General features: G+C 37.2%; 1 protein-coding gene and 10 non-coding genes across 11 annotated transcripts in view; all 11 read left to right on the top strand.

Moving 5' to 3' along the window:
- The window catches only part of LOC140163638 (serine/threonine-protein kinase TBK1-like), a 41,093-nt gene extending 35,822 nt beyond the window's left edge, over nt 1-5,271 (top strand). Inside the window, exon 6 of the mRNA XM_072186952.1 lies at nt 5,224-5,271. Within this exon, the coding sequence (XP_072043053.1) occupies nt 5,224-5,271 (48 nt within the window). The remainder of the gene's footprint in view (nt 1-5,223) is intronic.
- Nucleotides 1,273-1,391, top strand: LOC140165199 (5S ribosomal RNA). Its single transcript, XR_011860647.1, has one exon. It is a non-coding gene; the product is annotated as a 5S ribosomal RNA (ribosomal RNA).
- On the top strand, nt 2,692-2,810 carry LOC140165201 (5S ribosomal RNA). Its single transcript, XR_011860649.1, has one exon. It is a non-coding gene; the product is annotated as a 5S ribosomal RNA (ribosomal RNA).
- LOC140165198 (5S ribosomal RNA) lies at nt 4,122-4,240 on the top strand. The gene has a single exon (XR_011860646.1). It is a non-coding gene; the product is annotated as a 5S ribosomal RNA (ribosomal RNA).
- A 284-nt stretch (nt 5,272-5,555) lies between the features above and the next one.
- LOC140165197 (5S ribosomal RNA) lies at nt 5,556-5,674 on the top strand. The gene has a single exon (XR_011860645.1). It is a non-coding gene; the product is annotated as a 5S ribosomal RNA (ribosomal RNA).
- Nucleotides 5,675-6,975: 1,301 nt separating this feature from the next.
- On the top strand, nt 6,976-7,094 carry LOC140165196 (5S ribosomal RNA). The gene has a single exon (XR_011860644.1). It is a non-coding gene; the product is annotated as a 5S ribosomal RNA (ribosomal RNA).
- A 1,060-nt stretch (nt 7,095-8,154) lies between these two features.
- On the top strand, nt 8,155-8,273 carry LOC140165194 (5S ribosomal RNA). The gene has a single exon (XR_011860642.1). It is a non-coding gene; the product is annotated as a 5S ribosomal RNA (ribosomal RNA).
- Nucleotides 8,274-9,599: 1,326 nt separating this feature from the next.
- On the top strand, nt 9,600-9,718 carry LOC140165193 (5S ribosomal RNA). The gene has a single exon (XR_011860641.1). It is a non-coding gene; the product is annotated as a 5S ribosomal RNA (ribosomal RNA).
- A 1,409-nt stretch (nt 9,719-11,127) lies between these two features.
- Nucleotides 11,128-11,246, top strand: LOC140165191 (5S ribosomal RNA). The gene has a single exon (XR_011860640.1). It is a non-coding gene; the product is annotated as a 5S ribosomal RNA (ribosomal RNA).
- Nucleotides 11,247-12,704: 1,458 nt separating this feature from the next.
- Nucleotides 12,705-12,823, top strand: LOC140165190 (5S ribosomal RNA). The gene has a single exon (XR_011860639.1). It is a non-coding gene; the product is annotated as a 5S ribosomal RNA (ribosomal RNA).
- A 1,450-nt stretch (nt 12,824-14,273) lies between these two features.
- On the top strand, nt 14,274-14,392 carry LOC140165189 (5S ribosomal RNA). Its single transcript, XR_011860638.1, has one exon. It is a non-coding gene; the product is annotated as a 5S ribosomal RNA (ribosomal RNA).
- The last annotated feature ends 434 nt before the right edge of the window (nt 14,393-14,826 follow it).

The following is a 14,826-nucleotide window of genomic DNA, read 5'->3' as shown; positions in this document are numbered from 1 at the left end:
TCTTGATCGTTTTTGTGTCCTCTATCTGCTGTGATGATTTTTTTTCTATCTACAAAACGACTTTGTTCAAATGGGATTTTTTTTTTTCAATTTCTGGAACCCCACGGCATAACAACTTAAAATTAATGGATATCAGATCACAGAGCGCCTCCACACAGCACCAACATTGAGTCGATCGTGGTCAGCTGTTGGATGGGAGACCAAAACTTTGAACGGTTTTATAATAGGCCTACTGGTAATTGTGAGATAAATTCAACAAACTACAACACAACTGAAATTCTGTGATTTTCAATTTTATCAGTATCAAAACAAAACAACAAAAAAGTAGTTATCCTGATGAAACTTACTATTTTTACGGAGTACGACGTACCGTAGGCCTACTTGCAAAGATCAGGCATCTTCAACAATTACTGTTCAAGTAGAAATTTCTCCTTTCCCCATTTATATTATAGACGCATTTTCTTGTGGTGAAAAAAAAAATGAGACGTAATTAGATGAGAGTGAAATCTCAGTAGGACTATCATCTATAGCTGCAGCTGAACAGAGCAGAACATTTTCAAAACACGTGTTGACAAACTGCTGTCCGGGATTGTTTTGATTGTTGTCAAGTGACAATAACTATTGTAATGCGTATCACGTGCGTAATGCGTACGCGTAAGCTGAAGTCATTGTTTCAACCGCATACGCGCTTGATGCTGGCTCGTGCGTGTATGACGTACACAAAGTCAACATGGTCAATGCGATTCAGGTACAAAATCAAATAAATAAAACATGTCACATCTTATGTGTTACCGGTACATGTGCTTCTGAACATGCAAAATGTTGTTTGTTTGCTTAAATTTTTGTTTGTTTGTTAGTATGTCAAGGGGTGTTGGTTTTATGTGTTGCGATTTATTTCATTTTTTTTTTTTTTTTTTTTTTTTTTTTTTTTTTTGCTAGCTATCTACTGAAGATAGCTCGAACCAAAGTGATAAATCGGCGGAATAATACGTTTCTAATTATTTTACTCATGACTTGCCAAAGACGACCAATTTACTTTGTGAAATTGGCGCTAAATTTGGTAAACTTACGCTGACCGGAAGTGCAACCCGTGATTTATTATAGTTCCTAAAATGAAAAGACTGGAATCTCATCAGAACCATGCCCAATTTGATTAGAGTTACTTGTAAGTTTCATGAGAAGATGTTACAAATTTGTGCACAGTATTTCGGAAACGATTGAAAGAAAGGTCAATGCTGTAGCTATAAGTAAGCTAAATTCGCATCTTCAAATGTCTACGGCCATACCACGTTGAATACACCGGTTCTCGTCCGATCACCGAAGTTAAGCAACGTCGGGCCCGGTTAGTACTTGGATGGGAGACCGCCTGGGAATACCGGGTGCTGTAGACTTTTGCATTCTGATCGTTTTTACTCTTGATCGTTTTTGTGTCCTCTATCTGCTGTGATGATTTTTTTTTTTTTTACAAAACGACTTTGTTCAAATGGGATTTTTTTTTCTCAATTTCTGGAACCCCACGGCATAACAACTTAAAATTAATGGATATCAGATCACAGAGCGCCTCCACACAGCACCAACATTGAGTCGATCGTGGTCAGCTGTTGGATGGGAGACCAAAACTTTGAACGGTTTTATAATAGGCCTACTGGTAATTGTGAGATAAATTCAACAAACTACAACACAACTGAAATTCTGTGATTTTCAATTTTATCAGTATCAAAACAAATCAACAAAAAAGTAGTTATCCTGATGAAACTTACTATTTTTACGGAGTACGACGTACCGTAGGCCTACTTGCAAAGATCAGGCATCTTCAACAATTACTGTTCAAGTAGAAATTTCTCCTTTCCCCATTTATATTATAGACGCATTTTCTTGTGGTGAAAAAATAAATGAGACGTAATTAGATGAGAGTGAAATCTCAGTAGGACTATCATCTATAGCTGCAGCTGAACAGAGCAGAACATTTTCAAAACACGTGTTGACAAACTGCTGTCCGGGATTGTTTTGATTGTTGTCAAGTGACAATAACTATTGTAATGCGTATCACGTGCGTAATGCGTACGCGTAAGCTGAAGTCATTGTTTCAACCGCATACGCGCTTGATGCTGGCTCGTGCGTGTATGACGTACACAAAGTCAACATGGTCAATGCGATTCAGGTACAAAATCAAATAAATAAAACATGTCACATCTTATGTGTTACCGGTACATGTGCTTCTGAACATGCAAAATGTTGTTTGTTTGCTTAAATTTTTGTTTGTTTGTTAGTATGTTAAGGGGTGTTGGTTTTATGTGTTGCGATTTATTTCATTTTTTTTTTTTTTTTTTTTTTTTTTTTTTTGTTTTTTTTTGCTAGCTATCTACTGAAGATAGCTCGAACCAAAGTGATAAATCGGCGGAATAATACGTTTCTAATTATTTTACTCATGACTTGCCAAAGACGACCAATTTACTTTGTGAAATTGGCGCTAAATTTGGTAAACTTACGCTGACCGGAAGTGCAACCCGTGATTTATTATAGTTCCTAAAATGAAAAGACTGGAATCTCATCAGAACCATGCCCAATTTGATTAGAGTTACTTGTAAGTTTCATGAGAAGATGTTACAAATTTGTGCACAGTATTTCGGAAACGATTGAAAGAAAGGTCAATGCTGTAGCTATAAGTAAGCTAAATTCGCATCTTCAAATGTCTACGGCCATACCACGTTGAATACACCGGTTCTCGTCCGATCACCGAAGTTAAGCAACGTCGGGCCCGGTTAGTACTTGGATGGGAGACCGCCTGGGAATACCGGGTGCTGTAGACGTTTGCATTCTGATCCTTCTTTTTGATTTTTACTCTTGATCGTTTTTGTGTCCTCTATCTGCTGTTATGATTTTTTTTCTTTCTTCAAAACGACTTTGTTCAAATGGGATTTTTTTTTTTCTCAATTTCTGGAACCCCACGGCATAACAACTTAAAATTAATGGATATCAGATCACAGAGCGCCTCCACACAGCACCAACATTGAGTCGATCGTGGTCAGCTGTTGGATGGGAGACCAAAACTTTGAACGGTTTTATAATAGGCCTACTGGTAATTGTGAGATAAATTCAACAAACTACAACACAACTGAAATTCTGTGATTTTCAATTTTATCAGTATCAAAACAAATCAACAAAAAAGTAGTTATCCTGATGAAACTTACTATTTTTACGGAGTACGACGTACCGTAGGCCTACTTGCAAAGATCAGGCATCTTCAACAATTACTGTTCAAGTAGAAATTTCTCCTTTCCCCATTTATATTATAGACGCATTTTCTTGTGGTGAAAAAATAAATGAGACGTAATTAGATGAGAGTGAAATCTCAGTAGGACTATCATCTATAGCTGCAGCTGAACAGAGCAGAACATTTTCAAAACACGTGTTGACAAACTGCTGTCCGGGATTGTTTTGATTGTTGTCAAGTGACAATAACTATTGTAATGCGTATCACGTGCGTAATGCGTACGCGTAAGCTGAAGTCATTGTTTCAACCGCATACGCGCTTGATGCTGGCTCGTGCGTGTATGACGTACACAAAGTCAACATGGTCAATGCGATTCAGGTACAAAATCAAATAAATAAAACATGTCACATCTTATGTGTTACCGGTACATGTGCTTCTGAACATGCAAAATGTTGTTTGTTTGTTTGCTTAAATTTTTGTTTGTTTGTTAGTATGTCAAGGGGGTGTTGGTTTTATGTGTTGCTATTTTTTTCATTTTTTTGTTTTTTTTGTTTGTTTTTTGTTTTTTTGCTAGCTATCTACTGAAGATAGCTCGAACCAAAGTGATAAATCGGCGGAATAATACGTTTCTAATTATTTTACTCATGACTTGCCAAAGACGACCAATTTACTTTGTGAAATTGGCGCTAAATTTGGTAAACTTACGCTGACCGGAAGTGCAACCCGTGATTTATTATAGTTCCTAAAATGAAAAGACTGGAATCTCATCAGAACCATGCCCAATTTGATTAGAGTTACTTGTAAGTTTCATGAGAAGATGTTACAAATTTGTGCACAGTATTTCGGAAACGATTGAAAGAAAGGTCAATGCTGTAGCTATAAGTAAGCTAAATTCGCATCTTCAAATGTCTACGGCCATACCACGTTGAATACACCGGTTCTCGTCCGATCACCGAAGTTAAGCAACGTCGGGCCCGGTTAGTACTTGGATGGGAGACCGCCTGGGAATACCGGGTGCTGTAGACTTTTGCATTCTGATCCTTCTTTTTGATTTTTACTCTTGATCGTTTTTGTGTCCTCTATCTGCTGTGATGATTTTTTTTCTATCTACAAAACGACTTTGTTCAAATGGGATTTTTTTTTCTCAATTTCTGGAACCCCACGGCATAACAACTTAAAATTAATGGATATCAGATCACAGAGCGCCTCCACACAGCACCAACATTGAGTCGATCGTGGTCAGCTGTTGGATGGGAGACCAAAACTTTGAACGGTTTTATAATAGGCCTACTGGTAATTGTGAGATAAATTCAACAAACTACAACACAACTGAAATTCTGTGATTTTCAATTTTATCAGTATCAAAACAAATCAACAAAAAAGTAGTTATCCTGATGAAACTTACTATTTTTACGGAGTACGACGTACCGTAGGCCTACTTGCAAAGATCAGGCATCTTCAACAATTACTGTTCAAGTAGAAATTTCTCCTTTCCCCATTTATATTATAGACGCATTTTCTTGTGGTGAAAAAATAAATGAGACGTAATTAGATGAGAGTGAAATCTCAGTAGGACTATCATCTATAGCTGCAGCTGAACAGAGCAGAACATTTTCAAAACACGTGTTGACAAACTGCTGTCCGGGATTGTTTTGATTGTTGTCAAGTGACAATAACTATTGTAATGCGTATCACGTGCGTAATGCGTACGCGTAAGCTGAAGTCATTGTTTCAACCGCATACGCGCTTGATGCTGGCTCGTGCGTGTATGACGTACACAAAGTCAACATGGTCAATGCGATTCAGGTACAAAATCAAATAAATAAAACATGTCACATCTTATGTGTTACCGGTACATGTGCTTCTGAACATGCAAAATGTTGTTTGTTTGCTTAAATTTTTGTTTGTTTGTTAGTATGTCAAGGGGTGTTGGTTTTATGTGTTTTTATGTGTGATGGCGATTTATTTCATTTTTTGTTTTTTTTTTTTTTTTTTTTTTTTTTTTCTAGCTATCTACTGAATATAGCTCTAACCACAGTGATAAATCGGCGGAATAATACGTTTCTAATTATTTTACTCATGACTGCCAAAGACGACCAATTTACTTTGTGAAATTGGCGCTAAATTTGGTAAACTTACGCTGACCGGAAGTGCAACCCGTGATTTATTATAGTTCCTAAAATGAAAAGACTGGAATCTCATCAGAACCATGCCCAATTTGATTAGAGTTACTTGTAAGTTTCATGAGAAGATGTTACAAATTTGTGCACAGTATTTCGGAAACGATTGAAAGAAAGGTCAATGCTGTAGCTATAAGTAAGCTAAATTCGCATCTTCAAATGTCTACGGCCATACCACGTTGAATACACCGGTTCTCGTCCGATCACCGAAGTTAAGCAACGTCGGGCCCGGTTAGTACTTGGATGGGAGACCGCCTGGGAATACCGGGTGCTGTAGACTTTTGCATTCTGATCCTTCTTTTGATTTTTACTCTTGATCGTTTTTGTGTCCTCTATCTGCTGTGATGATTTTTTTTCTTTCTACAAAACGACTTTGTTCAAATGGGATTTTTTTCTCAATTTCTGGAACCCCACGGCATAACAACTTAAAATTAATGGATATCAGATCACAGAGCGCCTCCACACAGCACCAACATTGAGTCGATCGTGGTCAGCTGTTGGATGGGAGACCAAAACTTTGAACGGTTTTATAATAGGCCTACTGGTAATTGTGAGATAAATTCAACAAACTACAACACAACTGAAATTCTGTGATTTTCAATTTTATCAGTATCAAAACAAATCAACAAAAAAGTAGTTATCCTGATGAAACTTACTATTTTTACGGAGTACGACGTACCGTAGGCCTACTTGCAAAGATCAGGCATCTTCAACAATTACTGTTCAAGTAGAAATTTCTCCTTTCCCCATTTATATTATAGACGCATTTTCTTGTGGTGAAAAATAAATGAGACGTAATTAGATGAGAGTGAAATCTCAGTAGGACTATCATCTATAGCTGCAGCTGAACAGAGCAGAACATTTTCAAAACACGTGTTGACAAACTGCTGTCCGGGATTGTTTTGATTGTTGTCAAGTGACAATAACTATTGTAATGCGTATCACGTGCGTAATGCGTACGCGTAAGCTGAAGTCATTGTTTCAACCGCATACGCGCTTGATGCTGGCTCGTGCGTGTATGACGTACACAAAGTCAACATGGTCAATGCGATTCAGGTACAAAATCAAATAAATAAAACATGTCACATCTTATGTGTTACCGGTACATGTGCTTCTGAACATGCAAAATGTTGTTTGTTTGCTTAAATTTTTGTTTGTTTGTTAGTATGTCAAGGGGTGTTGGTTTTATGTGTTGCGATTTATTTCATTTTTTTTTTTTTTTTTTTTGTTTTTTTTTTTTTTTGCTAGCTATCTACTGAAGATAGCTCGAACCAAAGTGATAAATCGGCGGAATAATACGTTTCTAATTATTTTACTCATGACTTGCCAAAGACGACCAATTTACTTTGTGAAATTGGCGCTAAATTTGGTAAACTTACGCTGACCGGAAGTGCAACCCGTGATTTATTATAGTTCCTAAAATGAAAAGACTGGAATCTCATCAGAACCATGCCCAATTTGATTAGAGTTACTTGTAAGTTTCATGAGAAGATGTTACAAATTTGTGCACAGTATTTCGGAAACGATTGAAAGAAAGGTCAATGCTGTAGCTATAAGTAAGCTAAATTCGCATCTTCAAATGTCTACGGCCATACCACGTTGAATACACCGGTTCTCGTCCGATCACCGAAGTTAAGCAACGTCGGGCCCGGTTAGTACTTGGATGGGAGACCGCCTGGGAATACCGGGTGCTGTAGACTTTGCATTCTGATCCTTCTTTTTTTTTTACTCTTGATCGTTTTTGTGTCCTCTATCTGCTGTGATGATTTTTTTTTTATCTACAAAACGACTTTGTTCAAATGGGATTTTTTTTTCTCAATTTCTGGAACCCCACGGCATAACAACTTAAAATTAATGGATATCAGATCACAGAGCGCCTCCACACAGCACCAACATTGAGTCGATCGTGGTCAGCTGTTGGATGGGAGACCAAAACTTTGAACGGTTTTATAATAGGCCTACTGGTAATTGTGAGATAAATTCAACAAACTACAACACAACTGAAATTCTGTGATTTTCAATTTTATCAGTATCAAAACAAATCAACAAAAAAGTAGTTATCCTGATGAAACTTACTATTTTTACGGAGTACGACGTACCGTAGGCCTACTTGCAAAGATCAGGCATCTTCAACAATTACTGTTCAAGTAGAAATTTCTCCTTTCCCCATTTATATTATAGACGCATTTTCTTGTGGTGAAAAAATAAATGAGACGTAATTAGATGAGAGTGAAATCTCAGTAGGACTATCATCTATAGCTGCAGCTGAACAGAGCAGAACATTTTCAAAACACGTGTTGACAAACTGCTGTCCGGGATTGTTTTGATTGTTGTCAAGTGACAATAACTATTGTAATGCGTATCACGTGCGTAATGCGTACGCGTAAGCTGAAGTCATTGTTTCAACCGCATACGCGCTTGATGCTGGCTCGTGCGTGTATGACGTACACAAAGTCAACATGGTCAATGCGATTCAGGTACAAAATCAAATAAATAAAACATGTCACATCTTATGTGTTACCGGTACATGTGCTTCTGAACATGCAAAATGTTGTTTGTTTGCTTAAATTTTTGTTTGTTTGTTAGTATGTCAAGGGGGTGTTGGTTTTATGTGTTGCGATTTATTTCTTTTTTTTTTTTTTTTGTTTTTTTTTTTTTTTTTTGTTTTTTATGTTACAAATTTGTGCACAGTATTTCGGAAACGATTGAAAGAAAGGTCAATGCTGTAGCTATAAGTAAGCTAAATTCGCATCTTCAAATGTCTACGGCCATACCACGTTGAATACACCGGTTCTCGTCCGATCACCGAAGTTAAGCAACGTCGGGCCCGGTTAGTACTTGGATGGGAGACCGCCTGGGAATACCGGGTGCTGTAGACTTTGCATTCTGATCCTTCTTTTTTTTTTACTCTTGATCGTTTTTGTGTCCTCTATCTGCTGTGATGATTTTTTTTCTATCTACAAAACGACTTTGTTCAAATGGGATTTTTTTTCTCAATTTCTGGAACCCCACGGCATAACAACTTAAAATTAATGGATATCAGATCACAGAGCGCCTCCACACAGCACCAACATTGAGTCGATCGTGGTCAGCTGTTGGATGGGAGACCAAAACTTTGAACGGTTTTATAATAGGCCTACTGGTAATTGTGAGATAAATTCAACAAACTACAACACAACTGAAATTCTGTGATTTTCAATTTTATCAGTATCAAAACAAATCAACAAAAAAGTAGTTATCCTGATGAAACTTACTATTTTTACGGAGTACGACGTACCGTAGGCCTACTTGCAAAGATCAGGCATCTTCAACAATTACTGTTCAAGTAGAAATTTCTCCTTTCCCCATTTATATTATAGACGCATTTTCTTGTGGTGAAAAAATAAATGAGACGTAATTAGATGAGAGTGAAATCTCAGTAGGACTATCATCTATAGCTGCAGCTGAACAGAGCAGAACATTTTCAAAACACGTGTTGACAAACTGCTGTCCGGGATTGTTTTGATTGTTGTCAAGTGACAATAACTATTGTAATGCGTATCACGTGCGTAATGCGTACGCGTAAGCTGAAGTCATTGTTTCAACCGCATACGCGCTTGATGCTGGCTCGTGCGTGTATGACGTACACAAAGTCAACATGGTCAATGCGATTCAGGTACAAAATCAAATAAATAAAACATGTCACATCTTATGTGTTACCGGTACATGTGCTTCTGAACATGCAAAATGTTGTTTGTTTGTTTGTTTGTTTGCTTAAATTTTTGTTTGTTTGTTAGTATTCTTTGGTTTTTCTTTCTTTCTTTCTTTTTTTCTTCTTTTCTTGTTGTTTGTTTGTTTGTTTTTTTTTATTTGGTTTTTTTTTTTTTTTTTTGCTATCTACTGAAGATAGCTCGAACCAAAGTGATAAATCGGCGGAATAATACGTTTCTAATTATTTTACTCATGACTTGCCAAAGACGACCAATTTACTTTGTGAAAGTGGCGCTAAATTTGGTAAACTTACGCTGACCGGAAGTGCAACCCGTGATTTATTATAGTTCCTAAAATGAAAAGACTGGAATCTCATCAGAACCATGCCCAATTTGATTAGAGTTACTTGTAAGTTTCATGAGAAGATGTTACAAATTTGTGCACAGTATTTCGGAAACGATTGAAAGAAAGGTCAATGCTGTAGCTATAAGTAAGCTAAATTCGCATCTTCAAATGTCTACGGCCATACCACGTTGAATACACCGGTTCTCGTCCGATCACCGAAGTTAAGCAACGTCGGGCCCGGTTAGTACTTGGATGGGAGACCGCCTGGGAATACCGGGTGCTGTAGACTTTGCATTCTGATCCTTCTTTTTTTTTTACTCTTGATCGTTTTTGTGTCCTCTATCTGCTGTGATGATTTTTTTTCTTTCTACATAACGATTTTGTTCAAATGGGATTTTTTTTTCTCAATTTCTGGAACCCACGGCATAACAACTTAAAATTAATGGATATCAGATCACAGAGCGCCTCCACACAGCACCAACATTGAGTCGATCGTGGTCAGCTGTTGGATGGGAGACCAAAACTTTGAACGGTTTTATAATAGGCCTACTGGTAATTGTGAGATAAATTCAACAAACTACAACACAACTGAAATTCTGTGATTTTCAATTTTATCAGTATCAAAACAAATCAACAAAAAAGTAGTTATCCTGATGAAACTTACTATTTTTACGGAGTACGACGTACCGTAGGCCTACTTGCAAAGATCAGGCATCTTCAACAATTACTGTTCAAGTAGAAATTTCTCCTTTCCCCATTTATATTATAGACGCATTTTCTTGTGGTGAAAAAATAAATGAGACGTAATTAGATGAGAGTGAAATCTCAGTAGGCCTATCATCTATAGCTGCAGCTGAACAGAGCAGAACATTTTCAAAACACGTGTTGACAAACTGCTGTCCGGGATTGTTTTGATTGTTGTCAAGTGACAATAACTATTGTAATGCGTATCACGTGCGTAATGCGTACGCGTAAGCTGAAGTCATTGTTTCAACCGCATACGCGCTTGATGCTGGCTCGTGCGTGTATGACGTACACAAAGTCAACATGGTCAATGCGATTCAGGTACAAAATCAAATAAATAAAACATGTCACATCTTATGTGTTACCGGTACATGTGCTTCTGAACATGCAAAATGTTGTTTGTTTGCTTAAATTTTTGTTTGTTTGTTAGTATGTCAAGGGGTGTTGGTTTTATGTGGTGTTAGGTTTTTTGTTTGTTTTTTTTTTTTTTTTTGCTATCTACTGAAGATAGCTCGAACCAAAGTGATTCGGCGGAATATTTCTAATTTTTTCGTGACTTTTTTGACGCGCTTTGTTTGTTTGTTTTGTTTTTTATTTGGTGCATTTTTTTTTCATTTTTTTGTATCTACTGAAGATAGCTCGAACCAAAGTGATAAATCGGCGGAATAATACGTTTCTAATTATTTTACTCATGACTTGCCAAAGACGACCAATTTACTTTGTGAAAGTGGCGCTAAATTTGGTAAACTTACGCTGACCGGAAGTGCAACCCGTGATTTATTATAGTTCCTAAAATGAAAAGACTGGAATCTCATCAGAACCATGCCCAATTTGATTAGAGTTACTTGTAAGTTTCATGAGAAGATGTTACAAATTTGTGCACAGTATTTCGGAAACGATTGAAAGAAAGGTCAATGCTGTAGCTATAAGTAAGCTAAATTCGCATCTTCAAATGTCTACGGCCATACCACGTTGAATACACCGGTTCTCGTCCGATCACCGAAGTTAAGCAACGTCGGGCCCGGTTAGTACTTGGATGGGAGACCGCCTGGGAATACCGGGTGCTGTAGACTTTTGCATTCTGATCCTTCTTTTTTTTTTTTTTTCTTGATCGTTTTTGTGTCCTCTATCTGCTGTGATGATTTTTTTTCTATCTACAAAACGACTTTGTTCAAATGGGATTTTTTTTTTTTCAATTTCTGGAACACCACGGCATAACAACTTAAAATTAATGGCTATCAGATCACAGAGCGCCTCCACACAGCACCAACATTGAGTCGATCGTGGTCAGCTGTTGGATGGGAGACCAAAACTTTGAACGGTTTTATAATAGGCCTACTGGTAATTGTGAGATAAATTCAACAAACTACAACACAACTGAAATTCTGTGATTTTCAATTTTATCAGTATCAAAACAAATCAACAAAAAAGTAGTTATCCTGCTGAAACTTACTATTTTTATGGAGTACGTACGTAGGCCTTTGCAAAGATCAGGCATCTTCAACAATTACTGTTCAAGTAGAAATTTCTCCTTTCCCCATTTATTATAGACGCATTTTCTTGTGGTGAAAAAATAAATGAGACGTAATTAGATGAGAGTGAAATCTCAGTAGGCCTATCATCTATAGCTGCAGCTGAACAGAGCAGAACATTTTCAAAACACGTGTTGACAAACTGCTGTCCGGGATTGTTTTGATTGTTGTCAAGTGACAATAACTATTGTAATGCGTATCACGTGCGTAATGCGTACGCGTAAGCTGAAGTCATTGTTTCAACCGCATACGCGCTTGATGCTGGCTCGTGCGTGTATGACGTACACAAAGTCAACATGGTCAATGCGATTCAGGTACAAAATCAAATAAATAAAACATGTCACATCTTATGTGTTACCGGTACATGTGCTTCTGAACATGCAAAATGTTGTTTGTTTGTTTGTTTGTTTGCTTAAATTTTTGTTTGTTTGTTAGTATGTTTTGGGTGTGTTGGTTTTATGTGTTGCGATTTATTTCTTCTTTTTTTTTTTTTTTTTTTTTTGCTATCTACTGAAGATAGCTCGAACCAAAGTGATAAATCGGCGGAATACGTTTCTAATTTTATTCGTGACTTTTGCAAAATGAAAATGACGCGCTTTGTTTGTTTGTTAATGTGTCAAGGGGTGTTGGTGTTATTTGGTGCATTTTTTTTTTTTTTTTTTTTTGCTATCTACTGAAGATAGCTCGAACCAAAGTGATAAATCGGCGGAATAATACGTTTCTAATTATTTTACTCATGACTTGCCAAAGACGACCAATTTACTTTGTGAAAGTGGCGCTAAATTTGGTAAACTTACGCTGACCGGAAGTGCAACCCGTGATTTATTATAGTTCCTAAAATGAAAAGACTGGAATCTCATCAGAACCATGCCCAATTTGATTAGAGTTACTTGTAAGTTTCATGAGAAGATGTTACAAATTTGTGCACAGTATTTCGGAAACGATTGAAAGAAAGGTCAATGCTGTAGCTATAAGTAAGCTAAATTCGCATCTTCAAATGTCTACGGCCATACCACGTTGAATACACCGGTTCTCGTCCGATCACCGAAGTTAAGCAACGTCGGGCCCGGTTAGTACTTGGATGGGAGACCGCCTGGGAATACCGGGTGCTGTAGACTTTTGCATTCTGATCCTTCTTTTTTTTTTTACTCTTGATCGTTTTTGTGTCCTCTATCTGCTGTGATGATTTTTTTCTATCTACAAAACGACTTTGTTCAAAATGGGATTTTTTTCTCAATTTCTGGAACCCACGGCATAACAACTTAAAATTAATGGCTATCAGATCACAGAGCGCCTCCACACAGCACCAACATTGAGTCGATCGTGGTCAGCTGTTGGATGGGAGACCAAAACTTTGAACGGTTTTATAATAGGCCTACTGGTAATTGTGAGATAAATTCAACAAACTACAACACAACTGAAATTCTGTGATTTTCAATTTTATCAGTATCAAAACAAATCAACAAAAAAGTAGTTATCCTGATGAAACTTACTATTTTTATGGAGTACGACGTACTTGGCAAAGATCAGGCATCTTCAACAATTACTGTTCAAGTAGAAATTTCTCCTTTCCCCATTTATTATAGACGCATTTTCTTGTGGTGAAAAATAAATGAGACGTAATTAGATGAGAGTGAAATCTCAGTAGGCCTATCATCTATAGCTGCAGCTGAACAGAGCAGAACATTTTCAAAACACGTGTTGACAAACTGCTGTCCGGGATTGTTTTGATTGTTGTCAAGTGACAATAACTATTGTAATGCGTATCACGTGCGTAATGCGTACGCGTAAGCTGAAGTCATTGTTTCAACCGCATACGCGCTTGATGCTGGCTCGTGCGTGTATGACGTACACAAAGTCAACATGGTCAATGCGATTCAGGTACAAAATCAAATAAATAAAACATGTCACATCTTATGTGTTACCGGTACATGTGCTTCTGAACATGCAAAATGTTGTTTGTTTGTTTGTTTGTTTGCTTATTTTTTGTTTGTTTGTTAGTATGTCAAGGGGTGTTGGTTTTATGTGTTGCGATTTATTTCATTTTTTTTTTTTTTTTTTTTTTTTTGCTATCTACTGAAGATAGCTCGAACCAAAGTGATAAATCGGCGGAATACGTTTCTAATTTTATTCGTGACTTGCCATTGCAAAATGAAAATGACGCGCTTTGTTTGTTTGTTAATGTGTCAAGGGGTGTTGGTTTTTTTGGTGCATTTTTTTTTTTTTTTTGCTATCTACTGAAGATAGCTCGAACCAAAGTGATAAATCGGCGGAATAATACGTTTCTAATTATTTTACTCATGACTTGCCAAAGACGACCAATTTACTTTGTGAAAGTGGCGCTAAATTTGGTAAACTTACGCTGACCGGAAGTGCAACCCGTGATTTATTATAGTTCCTAAAATGAAAAGACTGGAATCTCATCAGAACCATGCCCAATTTGATTAGAGTTACTTGTAAGTTTCATGAGAAGATGTTACAAATTTGTGCACTGCACAGTATTTCGGAAACGATTGAAAGAAAGGTCAATGCTGTAGCTATAAGTAAGCTAAATTCGCATCTTCAAATGTCTACGGCCATACCACGTTGAATACACCGGTTCTCGTCCGATCACCGAAGTTAAGCAACGTCGGGCCCGGTTAGTACTTGGATGGGAGACCGCCTGGGAATACCGGGTGCTGTAGACTTTGCATTCTGATCCTTCTTTTTTTTTTTACTCTTGATCGTTTTTGTGTCCTCTATCTGCTGTGATGATTTTTTTTCTATCTACAAAACGACTTTGTTCAAAATGGGATTTTTTTTCTCAATTTCTGGAACACCACGGCATAACAACTTAAAATTAATGGCTATCAGATCACAGAGCGCCTCCACACAGCACCAACATTGAGTCGATCGTGGTCAGCTGTTGGATGGGAGACCAAAACTTTGAACGGTTTTATAATAGGCCTACTGGTAATTGTGAGATAAATTCAACAAACTACAACACAACTGAAATTCTGTGATTTTCAATTTTATCAGTATCAAAACAAATCAACAAAAAAGTAGTTATCCTGATGAAACTTACTATTTTTATGGAGTACGACGTACCGTAGGCCTTTGCAAAGATCAGGCATCTTCAACA

This window comes from Amphiura filiformis, chromosome 11 (assembly GCF_039555335.1).
Source record: "Amphiura filiformis chromosome 11, Afil_fr2py, whole genome shotgun sequence".
Classification (NCBI taxonomy): Eukaryota; Metazoa; Echinodermata; class Ophiuroidea; order Amphilepidida; family Amphiuridae; genus Amphiura; species Amphiura filiformis.
Note: the sequence above shows the minus strand (reverse complement) of the source record. Positions and strands in the feature narration are given on the sequence as shown.